The 20,990-nt window shown below is 40.5% G+C and overlaps 1 protein-coding gene across 9 annotated transcripts in view; it reads left to right on the forward strand.

The window, feature by feature from the left end:
- The window catches only part of LOC127622779 (coiled-coil domain-containing protein 102A-like), a 100,711-nt gene that overhangs the window by 51,566 nt on the left and 28,155 nt on the right, over positions 1-20,990 (forward strand). For all 9 annotated transcript variants that reach the window (XM_052097067.1, XM_052096898.1, XM_052096979.1 and 6 more), the window contains 5 exons: positions 7,970-8,735; positions 10,947-11,164; positions 11,355-11,463; positions 13,721-13,837; positions 15,322-15,531. In XM_052097067.1, coding sequence (XP_051953027.1) covers positions 8,061-8,735; positions 10,947-11,164; positions 11,355-11,463; positions 13,721-13,837; positions 15,322-15,531 — 1,329 coding nt within the window. In that variant the 5' untranslated portion in view covers positions 7,970-8,060. The remainder of the gene's footprint in view (positions 1-7,969; positions 8,736-10,946; positions 11,165-11,354; positions 11,464-13,720; positions 13,838-15,321; positions 15,532-20,990) is intronic.

Raw genomic sequence — 20,990 nt, forward strand, 5'->3', positions numbered from 1 at the left:
TTCCTGATAACAGACAATACCATAAATACCTTTTATATTAAGGTTTGAACAAGATCTGCTGTTCTAAAAAGTTCTTTTTTTCATGTCATGTAAATGTATTTAATAAAAAAAATGAAATGTCCAATAAGGCTATAAAAATGAATTTCAAAAGCATTCTTTAACACTTTCCATAACTGTTGTTATGGAAGACTGGCTTCGTGATATTCATTAGAAATACAAATGTTTTCAACCTTGTAAACCATGTGTATTACATTTATTCACCGAGGAGGTATGTGGCTGTGAGTTACAGGAGGACCAAAGATTGCATCACAAAAAGATGGACACAGCTGCAGGGCTTTTGTGCAACTGGTAAGACATAAGGCTTCATGGCAGCAATGTTGTTGTTTTTTTCTATTATATTTTATACAGGAAGTATCTGTTATGTTAATCTGTCCAGATTGCTCTTACCCTGACTACAGGTACCAGTCCCAGACAACTGACACTACACCATGCAGTAGCAATGAGGAAGGGTAACCTCAAGTAATGTGCCAAGTGTGATGTTCTATTCCATTGTTTGTGTGTGTGTGTGTACATAAAATGTGTATTTTAAAGACATTGTTTCAACCCAAACAGATCAACATTACATTTTCATTTAGTTTGACCTGACAAAGACTAATTCAGGGTAAAACATTGCATTTAAACTGAAAGGTTAGCATTGTGAAAGTATTTTTCAATGGATATTAAGTTGCAGAGGTGCACCTGCATTTATTAGCTGTTAGTTTCAAATGTTGTATATGTGCATATAAATGTAATACCTCTTCAGCCACTAGACTTGCGTTTGAGTCATTTTTATATTGACATGCTTTCTTACAACCTTAATAAATTCAAATGTCTTTGTAAAATGATTAATGAAATATTTAAAGGGATAGCTAACCCAAATATGAAAACTTTGATCATTTACTCCCGTCCCAAGAAATAAAATGTTTGGCAGTCTGTATAGAGACTGACAGCCACAGTCCCCATTCACATTCGACATTAAACAATTTACAATTTGTGTTCTACAGGGGAAAAAAAATTAGATCATATGGGTTTGAAACAACATGAGGGTAATGACCCTTTACATTTTTTGATTGAGCAATTATAAGTGCAGCCAAAAGAAGACTATGTTAATTATTTAGGTAAATGTTTATTGCACTCATTATTTGAATACATGGAAATATTACTTATTTCTGACTTCACATACGAGAACAATAAAGGAGCATTTTATACATTTTATGTATCCTGTATTAGAGCTGGAACCACTCCCGTTTGGGAGCAGGTGAATCAGTGCTTGAAGTTGAAAGCACAGAGAAAAATCTGAAAGACAACAATGAGTCAATGATCATTGTCTGAGTCTGAAATAGTATTTAATGGAATACATATTTATTGCCTTGCTGGGAGATTTATATATATATAAAACATGGAAACCAATTCTTACAACAGCAGATCTTGTACAAACCTTAATATAAAGGTATTTATGGTATGTCTGTTGTCATGATTCATGTTTTGTAAAGGCATTTCTAGCTGTGCTGCTGTTCTTCTGCATTAATGCTTTTTATTTCTCTCAATAAAAAATACAAAACAATGCAGTAAGGTTTGGATAATCGTATTGTGTTAAATGAGATATCCAAATGGAAGACCTGTCATGTCCATTACAATGAAAAACTATCAATAAATAAATATAAAAAAGTTTTATCTACTCTGCATCTCTTTTTCAATACAAACGCAAATATGCTTTTCTATTTGAATATTAGAATTAGCTTTGATTCTGAAGCAAAGGCCTCAATCACTGTTTTGTTTTGGATTTTGTCTTCCTTTAGATACTGGAAACAGTTTTGGTAACTTTATAGTCTATTTGATATAAATGCACTGTTGATAAATGTGTTGTTTATGAATTCCTGATGTAATTGTGATCACTTCTCTCTCTGTGCTTGCGGGAGAACAGTTGGAAGGAAAGCTTGAAGGTGTCAATGTTAACATTATTAACAGCAGATGATAAATGGCTCTCGTCCAATAATGTGAGACCGCCATAGGCGGAAATCGCAGGGGGGCATTTTAATGCTAAAATATATTCCTTCTCGTGTGTTTGACTTGTTTCGGAGTTGTCCTCCAATCTGTTTGTTCATCTTTCTCGTGTATGTTTGTTCGTCTCTCTCACTATCGTCTCAACTTCAGCCAAGTGGACCATTGCATGCACAGATATTTGCATACCACGATATAGAAACAGTTCTAGCGATTGACACTTTATTCCATCGCCACAATATATATATCACCATTTCGCACAGCCCTATGGGATACTACAACGTTAAACATTGCATACAGAGTGGCCTTCTGAATAAACCACACCCTGTCTGATGGTACATCTGTAAAATAAGACCACCGTCTAGTGGTAGCTGCTTTTATTACACAAAGTTACGTGTGGATTGTGCAAGGCAAAACCAGTGGAAAGGAAGTCTCAATATTCAAATGAATGAATACAGAAAACACATAAAAAGATGTCAATGAATGCACACGTGTCACTTGATCCACAAATGCACAATTGATACTTCACAAGACCATTTTGTGTTTCATTTGGAACATTTGGTTGCATCCACAAACTGTGATTTATTTGTACAAAAGGGAACATTTTTGTTCACAAATATGTCTGTATTTGTACAAATAGGTGCACGTTCATTTAATTCAGAATTTCACAGACACAAGTTGAAAGGCATTTGTGTGATGCATCTTTGACATTAATCGGATTGATTAATTGACATTTGTGAATAATTTTGGTACTATATTCATCCCTTACAGTACAGTATATTGGAAGCATAGTTCCCTATCGAGAGGTCTCTCCTATTGCGTAAGTAGCTTACGCTATGGGAAAACTCCGTTTCTCGAGCAATATTGAAGTCTTTATGTAAAACGCATTGCAACTGCACAGCAGACAGTAATGAGCGAGGCAGCTCGGTCATTGGCTGTGCTGCGGCAACTGCTCGAACCAATGACGGGGCGACTCTGAACGCGCGACCAATGTGCGCGTGCCTCGCGTTCGCGCGCTCAGAGCTCCCGAGAACCCCCCAGTGGAGTTTTGAGAACCATCACTGAGGCGCGAGCACCCTCTACGAGGCGCTTATATGCCCAAAAGTGGAAAGTGTTCAGTGACTGGTGTGATACCAAGAGCTTGAACCCCAAATCGTGTGAGATACCAAGTGTACTCGCCTTTTTGCAAGAGCTGCTGGAGGCGGGCTGCACACCCTCCACGCTCAAAGTCTATGTGGCTGCCATAGCGGCGTTGCACAATCCTGATAAAGGACATTCATTAGGGAAAAACGATCTAATCATTCGTTTCCTAAGAGGCGCTAGGAGGATGAACCCTCCTCGCTCCCCCTCGGTGCCGATCTGGGACCTGGCCACGGTCCTGGACACACTCAAGAGTGCCCCGTTAGAACCTCTCCGAACCGTGCACCTTAAACAGCAAAACTGCGCACTTGCTGGCGCTCGCTTCAGTCAAGAGAGTGGGCGACCTGCACGCGCTGTCATCAAGTGCTGCTTGCCTGGAATTTGGACCTAACGACTGCAGAGTTGTCCTTAGGCCAAAGCACGGGTATATTCCTAAAGTGCTCTCCACACCCTTCAGAGCACAGGTGATATCTCTGGCAGTGCTATCGTCCCCAGCAGACGAAAGCGACGCTAATTTACTCTGCCCCGTCAGGGCGCTCAGAGTATATTTGGAACGTTCTGCCCTGTTCAGACAGACGGAACAATTATTCGTATGCTTTGGCGGCCGCACTAAAGGTCTCGCAGTCTCAAAGCAAAGAATATTGCGCTGGATAGTGGATGCTATAGCGCTAGCTTATGAAGCCAAGGGCCTTCAATGCCCCTTAGGCGTCAGAGCGCACTCTACGAGGAGCATGGCCTCCTCGTGGGCTTGGTCGAGTGGGATACCCATTGAAGATATTTGTGCGGCGGCGGGCTGGGCCTCGCCTTCAACATTTATCAGGTTTTATAACCTACAGGTCCCCTCATTGCATTCCAACATTCTATCAGCCTGACTGTAGAATGGACTGGAGTATGTATATGCTGAGCATTATCTCCTCCCTTACAAGGTCCGTCTCTGACTGACTTAAAGGATTTTTTTTATGCATATCAGCACATAGAAAACTCAGTACATAAGATATGTGCTTGTGTTTGTACTATGAGCGCCCCACCATGGACCACCTTGGAAGGGCGCTCTATACTATCCCATTATGTAGCTCGCCGTTGGCCGGCTCGTGGAATAATCACTTTGCTTTAAGGCTCAGGCATCTGCCTCTGGCTTTATAGAGCTGAAGTCAGCACGCGACTGCGTTTTACATGGTGTTCCCATAGCGTAAGCTAGTTACGCAATAGGAGAGACCTCTCGATAGGGAACGACTCGGTTACTAACGTAACCTCGGTTCCCTGAGAGGAGGGAACGAGTATTGCGTAAGCTGCCGTGCTTGTGCTTGGTCAGTTCAGCTTCAGTCGATTGAACCTAAAGGAACTCGTATGACGGGTGCCCATTATATAGCCTGGCTATGCTAATTTCGGCGGGCTCTGAGCGCGCGAACGCGAGGCGCGCACCCATTGGTCGCGCGTTCAGAGTCGCCCCGTCATTGGTTCGAGCAGTTGCTGCAGCACAGCCAATGACCGAGCTGCCTCGCTCATTACTGTCTGCTGTGCAGCTGCAATGCGTTTTACATAAAGACTTCAATATTGCTCGAGAAACGGAGTTTTCCCATAGCGTAAGCTACTTACGCAATACTCGTTCCCTCCTCTCAGGGAACCGAGGTTACATTTTCCGAGTCGTTTTCCCTGTTGTCAAATATGTACAGATGAACTCCCAAAGATGGAATAAGTTAAAATTTTTACTTAAAGAAAAAGACAAACCTGAACCTTCAACTAAAATCTGTCACTTTTTAGCAAGTCTTAGCTTTTGCTTTAAATAAATTATCTGCTCTTTCTTCATCCTCAAAGTCTAGCTGTCAGCAGTATGGCAGGTTCTCCCTTTTCTTGCACTCTTTTTCTCACCTCTTTCACTTTATTTGCTTGTTTTTCCATGCTGCTCATGTTTCTCCTGGAGATGCTGCATAGATTGCATCATTAGAGTTAATCAGGGTCTTCTGTGAAAGCCTCTGAAGCTAATTAAAAGTTTCTGCCACCTCATGTTTTGTCACTAGCATGGTTTCAATCCATGCAGTATGGATTGCTGGTGTGCTTTCATATGAAGCTGTCATGCTTTGACACTTTGTCTTCCACATCCTGTTCACAGAAGCTCTTCGGCATGACAACTACTTCATCTCCAACATATCTTTCTACAGCTGTAGCTCAGAAAGCAGACACACATCTCCTCCCAGAAGATAAACCATGTATCCTGAGCCGATTTGTTGATCCAGGGCCCTGATTTATTGTCCCATTTGACACAGAGTGGCAGCAGTTGTTGTTTGCTACCAAAACTTACAGTATGTGCACCTATGGGGGCGGGGCGGGGGGCTTTGCATGAGTGGTATTTTAAGAGAAGGCTATGCCTTTGCTGCCTGCCCCTCTATGTTGTAATGCACAAGTCTGCAGTTCACAAAGCCACAGGCCTGGCCCATAAACGTACTCTGGATTTGAACAGCTCCTCTAGGTGGGAGGGAGTGTGGGTGTTTGTTTAGTGCAAGCAGCTCTAAAATACTTTGAGAGAGCTATCAGTTAGCATACCCATTCATCTCTATTGCGTTACTCAGCAGGGACAGGGTCCCTGCGACTGAACTGGAAGTAGGTGCCATCTTAGCACCAGTTTTCTCTACAGCCGCAGAAAAATGATGTCCTCACAACACATAGTGTGGGCGTTAATAATTCATTATATAAACTTACCCCTGGAACTTTACACCAGACCCTGTAGTGTGGTGATCAGCACAATTGAAAGCTGCACACATTGGCATGATGGCTTTTAATGCAAAATAAAATGCATGCATTGGCGGCCAAAAGTTTGGGATAATGTACAGATTTTGCTGCTTAGGAAGGAAATTGTTTCTTTTATTCACTAAAGTGGTGCATAAAGTGTGTATTGAGGATCAATATTTTTGATACAACATCAGTATTGGAAGTATCAATACTTTAGAATCGATCCACACTTCCCTACTTTTCACTTTGAATATGGAATGCACATGATGTGTTTCAGGGTAGCAAATGCTCAATATGAAAAGCATGTCTTGTAATGCTTTTAGTGCTGGCACTGCCGATGGAAATATAATTAATCTGAATTGTCTGGTAATCATTAGCTGATGCTTTAAAAGATCAAAGGCAGTAGGTACAAGGTTGAAATTATGTTAAATTTGAGTTCGAGCATCAACAGACCCTCTACGGGAGAACAAGCTGCTCAGCATGCTTGTAAGAATTGACATGCTTATGCTGACTTCAAGAGATGCAAAGAACTTAACTTTTGTCACAAGTCCCATCAGCGTTTGTTTTATAAGAGGTCCTTTCTACAGCACTGACTCACTGTTGTGTGTTTGTTTGTAGTGTGTGTATACAAGTGTAATGTCCCCGCTGGACACATCGCAAGGGTTCCGCCCTCTAACCAGTCTTCAGAACTCACACGGAGTTGAATAAATATATGTTTGAAATCAATCGCATGCGTTAATCCTGACAGCACTAGTAAAAAGCCATGTGAAGATGAAAATTTCTCTTTTTGTGTTCCACTATGACTGTCTCGTTAAGCCTTGTTTAAACGAGACAGCCTTTGTAGGACAAACAAAAACAGAACGGAACATGGTTGCTTTGACAGCACGTCACTCTTAAACAAGCGTGAGCGCTTTGAGTGAGAAGGGAACAATAAAGGCTCTTTGGAAGGTAATGTATGAGGTCAATTTTAGGAGAGTTATAATGATGTAAAGAGAAAAGAAAATAAACTTTACAGGTGTACTTTTAGTCTAATACTTTATTTTAATTATATATTAATATAATTATACATATTATATACTCTGCACCCATCTACTGAGGTATTTTAACTTGGAAATTAACATTCCTTGATGTTGTTTGAACATCATATTTACGGGCAAATTGGCGTCATTTCTTTTTAGACATTTCCGTTGAAAAGCAAAGAATTGTGGATTGTGAGTGCTAACAAAGATACACCACATGCATCCTCCGAATTCCCGTGAAAGGTCTCATTCGAAGTGCCCTACTCGCTTTTCTGAAACAAGACAGCCTTGATGACGTATGCGGCTGAGAAATGCGACCTCCGGAGGATGTATCATTCCAAATGAGAGGGAGCCATTGTCTGCATGTATCTAAATGTAAAAAAAAAAAACAATTCTGTCTCGTGATGCTTCATTTTCATTTTGGCCCAGACAGATGATATGCTCAGTTGCCTTATAGCCAATAAGTTAAAAGTAAGATGGAGGGTTGTTTTTAAAAATATAATAAATTATATTTTTACTCTGTAAAAACCACCTTAAACTTTTCACAAACATGAGGTCCTACTTCCTGAAGCTGTAAAGCTGTAATTCTTTCCTCACAGCAGTTGAGAGATGCTGGCTGCTCTAGCTAAAGACTTTGACCTTGTACCTCCTTCGCTGTCTCCCTATACTCTTCCTACCCCTCTAACAGCTTTCTGGTTTTAAGTAAATACAGCCTGTGTGTGGAAGAGTGAGAAAGTAAAAGCAATTCTAAATCAAAGCTGCTCTGGGTTGCCATGGTGTGATTTGGATTGTTTGGCAATTTAAATACTGTTGGCCATATTGCATTGACATGTTGACAGAGAAGGTTTTTTTTTTGTGCCTCCATTGTCAGTTAGTCAGTAATTCTGTGACTGGAGGACAGGAGCTGCTTTATATTTTGTCTGTTCCAGAGCCAATTTTGAATTGTTTTGTGACATTTAAAGGTTTTGCATTGCTGGCATACTGTATGTCCTCTGTTGGTCTATCTTCTAAATTTTGCTTTCCATTTTGCTTTCGCTTCACAGAAGACCATCATTTTAAAGTGGATCATGGCATCCTGATCAAATCTTCTCCATTTCTGTCTTCTCTTTCCCTGAACCTGTCATTGGCTGAGTAATGAACTACACACCCAGCCCCCACATGACAGATGCTGCCAAGTCTGGCGGGGGCTTGTTGTGCGGCTTGGGCTTGAGCCCGGATCGGGTGCGCTCCCCGGACAGCCTGACCCACACGCCCAGCCCATCAGGAGGAACACCCAGCTCTAGCCCTCCTCTGCTGCTGTCTCCAGGGCTGGGCTGCGATGGTGGCGGGGACTGGGAGAGCCGCGAGGAGCTGCGCCTGCGTGAACTGGAGGAGGCTCGGGCACGGGCGGCTCAGATGGAGAAGACTATGCGCTGGTGGTCAGACTGTACGGCCAACTGGAGGGAGAAGTGGAGTAAGGTGCGGGCTGAGCGTAACAGGGCACGGGATGAGGTCAGGCAGCTGAGGCAGCGTCTGGATGCCCTCACCAAGGAGCTGACGGGGGCAAGACGAGAACGGCAAGAGCTTGCGGCGGAAAACGAACAGCTGCGACTGGAGGCCCAAAGGGTCCAGGCTGAACAGAACTCCCCAACTGATTCTTCCACTGCACCAGCATCAAACTCCTCAACGGCCTCCATGCACTCAGACCAGCCAATGGGACCAGATGGAAATCAGCAGAACCAGGATGAGGAGAGAGTGACCAATGGACCAGGCTCTCCAGAGCAGGAGCCTGTGAGAGATGTAGGCACTGACAAACCAGACAGGCAAAAGGTTGGTGTTTTCCTTAACCAGATGTACAGGAACCAAGTGGAAAAGGTCATTTCAGTAATTCAGGTGCATTTTGAACACAATTAGGGCTGTTGAGATGTAATCCTACATCAGTATAGCACAATACTTTTTCCTCTCTATATTGCATCAGTACTTTAGATACCTGTATCGCTATTTTTATTAATCAAATTGTGTATTCATATCATGACCAACAGTTCAATAATGAAGCAGGTTTACTAAAGCTGTGCCCTCACTAGCAGCACCTGTCAGACTTCCTGAATTGCTGTACTGTTGACATTACACAACACAATTGTAATTTGTTCTCTTCTTGTACTACACAACATAATTCCAGACGATTTAACAACCTAATTCTCTCACAGAAATGTTTGGGACTCTTTTGCGTGTTTGACTCAGTTTCAATCAAAATCCTGCTATGATCTTGTTGTGTATTGCGTTGTTTTTAATCGTGACATATATGGATCAAATACCCACTGATACCCAGTCCTACTAACCATTGAAAAAAGCTGAACAACGTGACTTTACTAGGGGTGAAGCGAAAGCATCAAGTGATAAATCACATCCCTTCCATGCGTATCTGATTTTTTTTGTCCTAACCAGCCATGACAGTCAACTTCACCTCAACGTTCACTGTCTGTCCCATCCACAATAAAATATCTTTGATCTAAAATCCCACTCTACACACAGTAGCTATATGATAAACCTCCATAATGTTCCCTATTGACTGTATTTCACTTTCAGAGAGGACAGAAAATTTGCTTGACATATCATTCCTTGTTAGGAAGAAAAATAGCGAATGATCAGAAAAGAGAATTTGCAATGAAAGCATATGCTCAGACCACATAAAACACCTTTAGAATGACCATTGTCTAAGATATCAACTCTGTGCCCAGGTGCACTGTTTTAAATAGGTCAAGCACAGACTTGGTTTGGTGCACTTCCTTGCGCTTGCTTTACCTGACTTGCTGCTTTCGCTTGTGTGCTGGTTTCAATTCTTTTGTCCTATTATTAGAAGCACCCCACTCCCAACACAGTCCCTGCATGTTTCACCCATGAGGCCACAGCCAGGGGTACTGCGGCAGTCCCCACTACCCAGCAATTCACCTTTCATTTCCAGACTTGCTTGAGCAAGTGTTTTTTCATTAATGTGTTTTTAATAAAACCTTTTACACATGTGGTTTAATCTGCTGAGTGCATTAACATGAACCTGTTCATGCTGTTTTTAGTTGTCAAATATATGCTAAGAAAGTGCACCCACACATGCACCAGCAGAGAGAGGGAATGGAAAAATTAATGTTAGTGTCAAACTTGACCTTCATAATCGCAAAAATGATGGATGTATATTTCTACACAGATATCAACAGGGGGTCCCTGTCGGCCTTGATGGTTAAAGAGTCTCTCTGACTGCTGTGAACACTGTGGCGATTACCTGCTAAGAGCAAAACTGCCATTGCATTTTCTATAAGCCAGCACCGAGACAACCATATTTTCTGTAGATGGAGTAGGCGTCTACATTCAATCTTTGCTGAATAAACAAACACTGTTAGCTTACTTAGTCTGATTCAAACTCGATTGTTAGATACTATCCTATTTCCTGACGCTCCATATCTGGTTCCACACACAAGCATGCTGAGTGCTTCCACATTTGAGACTATCCAGTGTATAAGTATTCGTCTGGGTCCCCCTGGTGGTAATGAGCTGTTTCACTCTTACCTCTATTACCCAATGGTGACTGTTCTGGAGATCTCAGGAAGTTGGCAGCACAGTTTGTGTCTCATGTCTGTCTCCTGAGGCCAAGTCTTTGATATGTAATCCCTACAGTCTGTAGGAAGGAAAGAGGACAGTTGGAGCATAGAACTTTAAAGCTGTTTTTTATTATTATCTCCAAGGAGCTTGTGAATTTAATTCATGCACAGGAACTGAGGTGTGATGTGATATTAGTTATGTGGATGGCATAGAAAATGCCTCTCCTCTGCTTTGGTTTAGTAAGGAGAATAGAAAACATTAAAATGTGTATGCTTTTAATTTCTTTTCATGGTCTTGGAATGTTGGAATATGAATTTATTTTGACAGTTTAGTGAAAAGTTGGTTCTTTCTTTCTTGGCTTTTTTCTTTCTTTACCTTTTTTCTTTCTTTATTTCTTGCTTTCTCTCTGTCTGTCTATCTGTTGTTTATTTTTTCTTTCTATCCTCTCAGGAGTTGGAGATATTGGAGGCTCTTCTCAGGGCAAAGTCAGAGGCTCCAGACACATGGGACATTCGCAGTGCCAGTAGCTTGCGCTCTGTTCTCAGTCGGCAGGATCGAAGCAGATTGTTGTGGGAGGACCTGGCTACACTGGAGGAAGACTCCAGCAAACTCAATGCCCTCCAGCTACGCTTGGATGAGTCCCAGAAGGTCCTGCTGAAAGAACGAGAGTAAGAGATCATTATCCAGGTGGCACCTATACATGCATCACGGCAAACCTGATGTATAAAATAATGGACAAAAAAAATCTAACCTATATCACTCCTGCTATTATTGTAGAGTTTGTCCGTCTGACCTTTGTGGCATTGTTAAAGATGTGTTGTGCATGTAAAACATGCCGGTCTTGTGTCTCTTTTGCAGTGATAAACATGCGCTCATTAAGAACATTGAGAAGCTGGAGGCTGAACTGAGCCAATGGAAACTCAAATATGAGGAACTGAACAAGAGCAAACACGAGACTCTAAAGCAGGTGAGGAACCCTCATTATTATTCAGCCACAAAGTGGACTTTCTGAACATCACCGAGATAAACGTTCCAAATCAGATCAGCATGACCAACTTGCACATTACATTTCCTTTTAGTCCTGGCAGACTCCATCTTACCAAACTGGCATGCATATAGTGTATCATCACAATTACTCTTCAGGAACTTGCAATGGTTCCAAACCAATGGAAAACTAAGATGAAGCTGCTTTACATCATGAACAGCTGTGGAACATTTAGCTTAATGGCTTCATTTGTTTGATGTAGCTATTTTAAACAAATTGTTTTATTGTTGTTGCTTTTCCAGTGCTGGTCAAGACAACAATTGCTGAGCTTAATGGAGAACATTAGTGTTTTGGCTTCGCTCTGTATTTGAATTTTGTGGACCACTAAAATGCTATTCTCACAAGGAACTGATCTCCAGCAATTTCATGTCAAAAGAGCATGAAATCAGGGGCCTTTCATCTGACCTTTTTCCAGGCAATTTATGGTCAGCATTAATCAGTAAGAAGAAAGCACTAAGATTGCATTAATTGAAGGAATATTAATTCCTTCAATTAGTATTCCTCATATCTATATTCTTCCTGATATGAGTCTGCCACAAGTCCTCCATACAGTCATACTTGCTTCAGACACACACACACACTTACATACACTATCAGTAACAAGTTTGGACACACCTTCTCATTCTTAGGACTATTTTCAACATTTTAGATTAGAACAACAGTAAAGCCATCAAAACTATGATATAACACAAAGGGGGTTTTGGTGTGTGTGTGTGTGTGTGTGTGTGTGTGTGTGTGTGTGTGTGTGTGTGTGTGTGTGTGTGTGTGTGTGTGTGTGTGCATGCGTGTTCAAAATTCTTTCAAGAGTGTCCGCAATTTTGATGGGGTAGTGTACATCAACATTATTGTTACGAGTATGTATGCACCTCATGGTTGTCTGATATTATTCCACCAGGGGGCAGTTTTCCTCTATTCAAGAGATGTTTTGGGATTGTGATTTCCTACTTAGGATTTCATTCACTCACAATTTTATGAAAGACAGCCACACTGATGGGACTCAGAGAAACATTAAATCTCAATACAAGCCTTCCATAGATGGAATAAGGAACTGATTCAGCATCATATACCTTGAATTTAAACAATTGCATTATAGTGGAGAGAATGCGAGTGAAACATGTGGAATAGAAAATGGGTTGCAGTTATTAAAAAGAGAAGCACATAAGGATGAGCGATAGAATGCCATTAGATGAGTAAGAAGAGTGTAACGCATACATGAGTGCTTGTGTGTGCATGCGTGTGTGTGTGTGTGTCCTATGCTACACACACTAGTGTAATAGATGAGCTGCCTGTCCCCACCTAGCTATGTGAGCTCACGACCTGCAGCAAATATTAATCACTGGATTTGAGTCACAGTACACAGGGTGTGAGACATGTGTAGAGATCACACTTTAGCTGTAGAGCTCGAATGTCATTTCAAGTTAATTTAATGGGCACAGACTTTCACAGAGTTTCAACAACTGTGAAATGAGAGTTGAAAACCCAGAGACTTTCTCAATTGCAATGTTATAATAATTTGTTTGAATACCAATGACATCCTCAGACATATATTTGCATACTCAGAAACTGAAAGGTAGTTGAATACCATAGATAGTCTCTAATAAAGTAAAGGGCAATAGGTTCTACTCCAGATCATATTTGCAGTAAAAATATCTGAACTCTTGGATTGACTTTGTGATTTTGGAAAAACACGTGGTCATAAAATTCGATCTGATCTTCCACCGAGTGGCCCAAACTCGAAAGATATGCTTTTGCATGACCTCATGAGTGATTTACACCAGACATCCCAAGAATATTGTTCAACTGAAACAGATTTTTAAAAAGGAATGGTGCAAAATTTCTCCGGATCATTGTGCAGGTCTAATTGGCAGTTAAAGGAAATGTTTGGTGGTGGTTATTGCTGAAAAAAGGAATGTCAACCAGTGAAAATCCAAGGTACACATATTTTTCTACCTGCACTCTTAATATTTACATAGTGCTATTAAAATTAAGACATGAAAACATATCAGTGTTTGTGTGTCTTTTTGTTTTAGCAGATTGTGTTTATTGATTTAGACTTAGTTGAAGATCAGATCAAATTTGATACATTTGCAGTATGCAGAAATCAAGGTAAATCCAAGGGTTCACATTCTTATTCCTGCAATGTTACATAAGTGCTGTTCTTTCGATCTCTTTAACGCAGCTGAACATGCTGAAGGAGGTGCATCAGGACGAGCTGGGCCGCATGTCTGAAGATCTGGAGGATGAGCTGGGTGCTCGTACCAGCATGGACAAGAAACTGGCAGAGCTTCGTACAGAGGTGAAACACATATACACTTACTGTCCCCTGCCTTTCACAGCTGTACTCTTGCATGGGCCAGCCAGTTCACAGTCACCCCAGGATAGAGTGTGATCTACATCAAAGCTAAACACCTTCTGGGCTTTTAACATCATCCGCTGTCTTTCCTCTGTTTTGAAACATGTGATGCCAGCCTCTGCACCCCCTGTTAGTCAAGCCGGCCGAATGAAAGAACGCTTCTCGAACACATTCCCAGCATGATTTGTGTTCGGTGGGGTGTTGAAGAGATGAACCTGGCTGGAGAGAGTGACATTATGCACTTCAATGCACTTCTGAATGAGCGCTGCCTCTCCCGCATTTCCGCTCAGATCCTCTCTGTTCCCTCATCTCCAAAAACTCACAGTGACCTCCCTTAATCTTTGCCCTCAGGAGTCATGACATTTAACAGACACTGCCTCCTCTCAGCGGGCAAATGACATTATGGTCTGGGAAGAGTTTAGGATATGTCACGAAGTCAGCCAGTACGTACTTGAATCTTAAAGAGATGGTTTCCAATTAAACTGCTTTTAGCAGTAGGTCAGAACTGGGAAATCATGGAGAGCTCTTCACTTAGTTCAAAATTATTCTGTGCTAATAGGAGTCCAGTGTGCTAATGTAACATTATTGTCTCCATATTTTATATATTCACCGATCTGCATATTTTTATAAAACGTTTAACAGCAACACTGTAAACCGTTGCAACAGTTTTTTTTGTATCAGCCTTAAAGCCTGTTCACAACAAGTACGAAAAGAAATGATGCACCAAAATGTGGTAAATCGCCAGATTATGTCTGACATTGTGTCTGATGTGAATTTATTTAATTGTTTTTCTCTGAAAAAAGTTAACATATCTGAAAGACATTTAAATACTCTTTCATGTCATTCACATGCTTTACGACAAAGTACAACCCATCGATAAAGATATAAATGTTTCACTTGCTTTAATGAAACATTAAACCCAAAATTTTATCAGATAATTTGTAAGTCCTGAAATGGGACAGTATAGTTATTGTAATAATGTTGGTAATAATAATATAAGTAGTTTTGCTATTATAATAAATATGTTGCTGCCATATTTTACTTCACAGATTTCTCCTCTTTTCGTAGCTGTTATGGCCTTTAAAATTCTGTGCTGTGGTTTTAAATGACTCGTTTCACAATACAAATCAACAGCTTTACAAAGAATAGTTACAAATATCAGCAGCTCAGCATCTATCTAGAATGCTGATAAGTTTTTTTTTTTTCCACTGCAAAAATAACAACAAAAACTCAGATCATTGTAGTATATATTCACATTTGGTGTGAAGAGGTTCATGGGAATGCTTTTTTAAAATCTTGTAGTGCCAAGAATTCATACTGAAAATTCTTTCCTTCAACTATCATTGTCCCCTGAAAATAGTATATGTTTCTCTCTTTTTCCTTCTATCTTACTGAATGTACTGGATCAACTGTGCCTGTGTGTGCAGATGGAACGTCTGCAGGTGGAAAATGCAGCAGAGTGGGGTCGTCGGGAGCGTCTGGAGACAGAAAAGCTGGCTCTGGAGAGGGAAAACAAAAAGCTGCGTGCCCAGATGGAAGACCTGGAGGAGCAGCTGGCACGCAAGCGCAGGCAGGCCGCCAGCGCCCTGGACACCGACCTCAAGACTATCCAGTGTGAGCTGTTTGAGAGGAACAAGGTGAGAAGAGGAGGAGGGTGCAGTCCACAGAGTAAACTCAGACAAACAATCCTCCATGTATCATGTATATGCATGAGTAAACAGCCATTGGGCATTTCTTGTCATCTCAACATTAGCATAGTTTCTCTGATACTGTGTAGCGTATGATAGAGATGAATAAATTGGGGAGGTGGATTGAAAAGTTTCAGAGGCTAGTCCCTCAATAAATCCAGCCAGTGTCAGTAAGTTTACATGCAATTAAAAAGTTGATTTTCAGTCTTGTATTAAATGCATGTAAATGCTTCAGTCTGCCTGAAACCATAAATCTTTTATAAATTGTATAATGGAAAAAAGAATAATTTTTCAGGCTGGCCCAGTCAAGAATTTTAAAAACTAAAAAATACAGAAAAAAAGTCAATATCTCTTATCAAAAAGGCGATTGACTTTTTTAACTGACAGGTGAGACTTCTATTACTATCCATTTGTCTAGTGACTCATCTTCCCCTCTAGTACTGTCTCTGTCTGTGTCAGCATTACCACAAGATTGTGGATGTGAACAACGGCTGCCGAAAAGTTTTGTGTGCAGATTGTAAAAGGTTTTGATACAGGGTTTGGCTTATGTAAATTGGCTATGTTGATGTGTTTTGAGGAAATTGTACAGTGTTTTTGTGAGATGCTGCCTATTAAAGTAGTGTGGCAGGAAATCGAGACGCTTATGGCCAGAGCCCTTATGAGCAGCCATTAGTGCAGGTAGAGATTTATGAAGTGATCCAAAGCTCCCTTCATACAGGCACTGTAAATCACTCGCTCGTCTGCTCTCTCTTCTCCCTTGAAAGTAAGAAAGATTTAAAGAGAATGGTGAAGAGGGCGAGAGATGAATATGAGCAGAGAGAGTTGGTTTAGAGGTGAGAGGTATCCTGAGAGGAAAAAATGGAGAAAGAGGCTAAGAGTGAGTTTCGAATGTCAATTACACCATTTAAAGAGGAAGTAAACAAGGGAAAAAGGATATTGTGCCAGGAAATGCACTTGTAATCCCTGCATGCAAGGCTATGTGTGTTGGCTTATGTGCTAAATGCACAACATATGGCCATTTGAGAATGGTGACGCATTTGCGTGTGTGTGTGTCTGTGTGTGTGCGTGTGTGTGTGTCCACATGCTGTTGCACATTACCACACGATTGATGTCCTGAAAGTGGCTGCCGGCCTCCAGTCTAGGAGAGAAATCAGAGATTGATGAGCTTGCTCAGGAGCTGTTGAAGCAAATGGATCGATAAGGACAGGAGCGGAGAAACAGGCCACGCCGCTGAGGACAACGCACCATCACTGACAAAAAGAACAAAGTGTGATTGATACTGAGATCATATCCCTGTCCAGTCACTTTCTTGTGCGTTTCTTCGGCCCCCTGCCTCAGATATATACCATCTCTTCTGCGTTAAACCCAGCATGAGCAAAAGACTGGAAAAAGGCTGAATGTGTTTGTGTGTCCATGTATTCCCTATGTTGTGGGGACCAAATGTTCCCACAAGGGTGTGTGTGTGTGTGTGTGTGTGTGTGTGTGTGTATGGTGTTTGCTATCCATACAAGAAATTACATTTTGGGTGCATCTCATCTCACTCCCTAGCTACCTGTGTTATGAATCAGTATACGCAACATTTTACGAGGTCGTGCGTTAAAACAGAGCTAGTAATAATCAACAATATCGCCGTATACAAAACACTATATTTTTGTTGTAGATGTTGCAAAGTAAAGTGCTATTATGAAAGACAACATGCATCAGTGAACAAATTAAAATTACAGAAGTGTGTATTTTTTATTTTCTTCTAACAGCTCTAATTCTTTGAGGTTTATCCACCTTTTTCCAAAACATTACATGTACCACATTCATACCCTAAGCCTACCGGTCTCCAGTGTTTTCACTTGCATCGGCATATGTTCTTGGCAGATAATGTGATATTTAGCTTATTACATTTTTACAAATTGGGAAAAAAGCATATTGCTCCATAGTTCCGATACTAGTCACGTTGGCCATCTTTTGACAGTGCTTCACCCGTCAAAGTTTAAGGAGTGGGAAGAAGACATGAAGCTATGACCTGAGGCTAGTTACGTTGATATTATAAAACTTTGAGTTTTATGACAGCCAACAACTGCACAAGTTGAGGCCGAACACATTTTTAATTCCAACTAAAACTTAAAATGGTTGTTGCTCTCCATCTGGATCGCTGGTTTCGAGTGTTTTTCCATTGCTTCTAAATATGAAGGCATCCAGTAATTGTTCAGGAAAACTGTGGATGGGATGTTTCCCTTTCTTGTACATTTTAAATGGAAGATAATTATAAACAAAATGTCTTTTAAAGAGACTATAAGGGTTTGACTTCATAAATGTACATACACGCTCGTCCTCTGCCGACTTGACATCTTTTCTGGTAAGGGAACATAGCAAGCAGCAAAGCATGCTGGTTTTTAACAGTACATTCTGGACATTTTTAGGGGGTACAAGTGTCTGTGCACTGGGATGATTTGAGAATGGCCAGTGGTGCCCTGACTACTAGGATGAGACACATTTTTAGTGTGTTTGTTCTCAAGTGTTTCTCTATGGCCTGGATCATCTGGCAGGATGTGTATTTTGCCATTTTGGCCAAGGCTCACTCAAAGCTTTCTGTCAAACTATAGGAGCGGTGCATGCACACACAGCTGCAGGTCGGCACATCACACATACAGTACATCAAAAAGTCTCCCGCAGGTGGATGTTCTGCTGTTGGCTGTTGTTTTTGCTGTCGTCTCCGTTTTTTTATCATAGAGACTGACGGCTTTGTTTGGGCCTGTGACCTCTTACCAACACAGAGACACTTCAAAGTAAGCGAATGTGAACATTTGTTTGGGGCTAATACATGATGACTCTGGATTTCCAACAAACACAAAAAACAAGTAGGTTTCCATCCAGATGGAGGAACGTTCTTTTTTATTCCTAAAGGATTTGTTGAGTCTAGAGTAGACAAGCTTTGAACTGGAGTCAAAGTCTGTCTCTTGCTCCTGGATCAAAGAAAAGTCTGTCTGTATATGTGAAGATCAGTTTAATGCAGTCATTTTTTTTTCTCTCTCTTGCTCTCACTCCTTTCATCGTTTATCTCTCTGCAAATCATTTATACACTTTTAGTCAAATGATGGGATTAACCTAATTTGTTATTACCGTTTCCCACATTTTACAATAATTTTTAAGTCTTGAATCTAATGAAATGACACAAATGTAAATGTGGGAATTGTGTAGTGAACATATACATGTTAATTAAATCAAAACTGTCTTATATTTTTGGTACTTCAAAATAGACACACTTTGTGTAAATCAAAGCTTGGCAACCAGCATAATTGATGTGCTACCTGGAATGCCTTTTAAAAAGTATTGAAGGTGTTCACATGTATGCTTAGCACTTGTTGGCTTTCTGATCCAAAACCATCAACAAATGTCAAATAATTGATCAAATCAATTAAGTTTTGTAAAGATTCGTACATAGGCAGTTTAGGTTAGACTACAAAACTAGTTTCACACATTTTAAGCCTATGGCCAGAAACATACTTTATACAATTACACATTTGCACAATGTGAGCACTTGGCCGATAGAACATGCATTCGTTCTTGGGTTACATTGGCAGTAACAAACTGGGGCCAAATGAGTTTCCTTAAAAAGTCTTAGCAGTTAAACTGGATGTGTTATTATTCAGTTAAGTTCCTATCAATACATTGACTACCTTCCTTGCTATGCAATATTCTCTTCAAACTGTTTGTCTGCCTTTACAGTAGTTGACTGGAAAGAGAAAAATCACAGTAGAAGTGGGCAGTTCACACTAATGTTCACTATAGCGCCACTTGCTGTAACGTTGATATTGCAATGCATACTTGTGTTTTGTTCACGTAAATGCGAAGAGTCTGTTTCAGCCTTAAGCCTTTAGATCAAAAGCCTTTTTAAGATCATGGGAAACATATTGAGTCATCTGTACATACTTTTAACTGGTATATCTCTCAATCTTTTTTGTTTTTTCTTTACATCACTCTTTCTTTGTCTCTCATCTATTTCGTCTTCTCTCCATATACAGATGTGTTCTTCACGTTGTGTTCAACAGCCTGCTTCTTCTTAAACTCCAACATCTGGCCAGCCACTTGCTCCTCCACACAGGTGTTTATCCCTCCTGCTCTGATGGCATATAGAGACCAAGTGTGTTCACCAATCACAATGATTAATGAGGCTGTATTTGCTGCTCATTTGTTGCTTCTGACAGCAGTTGCTCCCACATTCTGATGGAAATGTGGTAAACCGTACCGACAGACAATGTGGGAGCCCATGTGTTCTGTTTTGCCTCTCCGACTTTGGAAGCAGCATATGAATCAGTGTGTCCATGTGTGCGTGTATATGAGCTCCTCTAGAGTGCTACATCTGGAGTAAGCTAATGTGAAATTAATTGTCTTGCCTTTCAGATTCTGGGCTGCTTCTCCAGAGGTTATCCATTTGGGCCTGGTGGGTTACTTTCACCATGGTCGCCCTTTACTTATTGAGGAGTCACACACACATTTTCTTTTCCTTTTCTTCTCTTTTGCATCCTACATTCTTTGCTTGCCCCCCTCCTTCTGTCTTTTTCATCTGAATTGTTTACAGTTTTTCCATTTTTACCCAATGCAAGAGTGCAGAGATGTCTTTCAGTCAAGTCTTAAGTCTCTGACAAGTCTGAGTCAAGTCTTGAATCTTTTAGCACGAGTCCGAGTCTAGTTTCGAGTCACCCATCATGACATCTTTCATTTTATATATATATATATATTTTTTTTTTTAATGATTTATTTTATCTCACATAAAAATCCTATTTGCAGCCAAGAGTAAATACTGGAATTTCTGAGAAAATTCCACTATGATTCTACCAATAATCCACCGGTAGCATCAAGTAAATAATAAGAAGGGGTAATTGTGTTTCTGACCAGTAAAATTGATTGAGTCTGAAACCTTGTCACAAAGCATTTTTTTACTTTTATTTTTTAAATAGGACTATGCATCAGGAATATTAAGTCAAAGTGATTAAGGGATTATACATGATTCACATTGAGTACATGATTCCAACAGTGCTAATGACTTCTAATATTCTATTTATTATATTTTAAGCTTGTTATTCTTACTAGTACCCTATTCATATAATTCTGTTACACTTTGTAGAATTAGTAGTAGTAGTCATGTCATATTTTAGATGATAGTTTTTATCCACATTTTTCCTACGTACTGTTATTCTTATTGAGAAATAAGATTGTTAACTTCCATTGTCAAGTTGACACAGCTGTTGTTGCGGCATACATGCATTCATTATTTCGTTGTGGTGTTGGGATTTTGAGGAGAACGTGTATGATTTCGTAAGGACATACATCAGTCACTATATCAGTGTGTTACTGATTGATAATAAATTGCAAAAAAGTCATAAAGACAAAGACAGTGTGAACAAAACCGGTGT

Source organism: Xyrauchen texanus, chromosome 1 (genome assembly GCF_025860055.1).
Source record: "Xyrauchen texanus isolate HMW12.3.18 chromosome 1, RBS_HiC_50CHRs, whole genome shotgun sequence".
Taxonomy (NCBI): Eukaryota; Metazoa; Chordata; class Actinopteri; order Cypriniformes; family Catostomidae; genus Xyrauchen; species Xyrauchen texanus.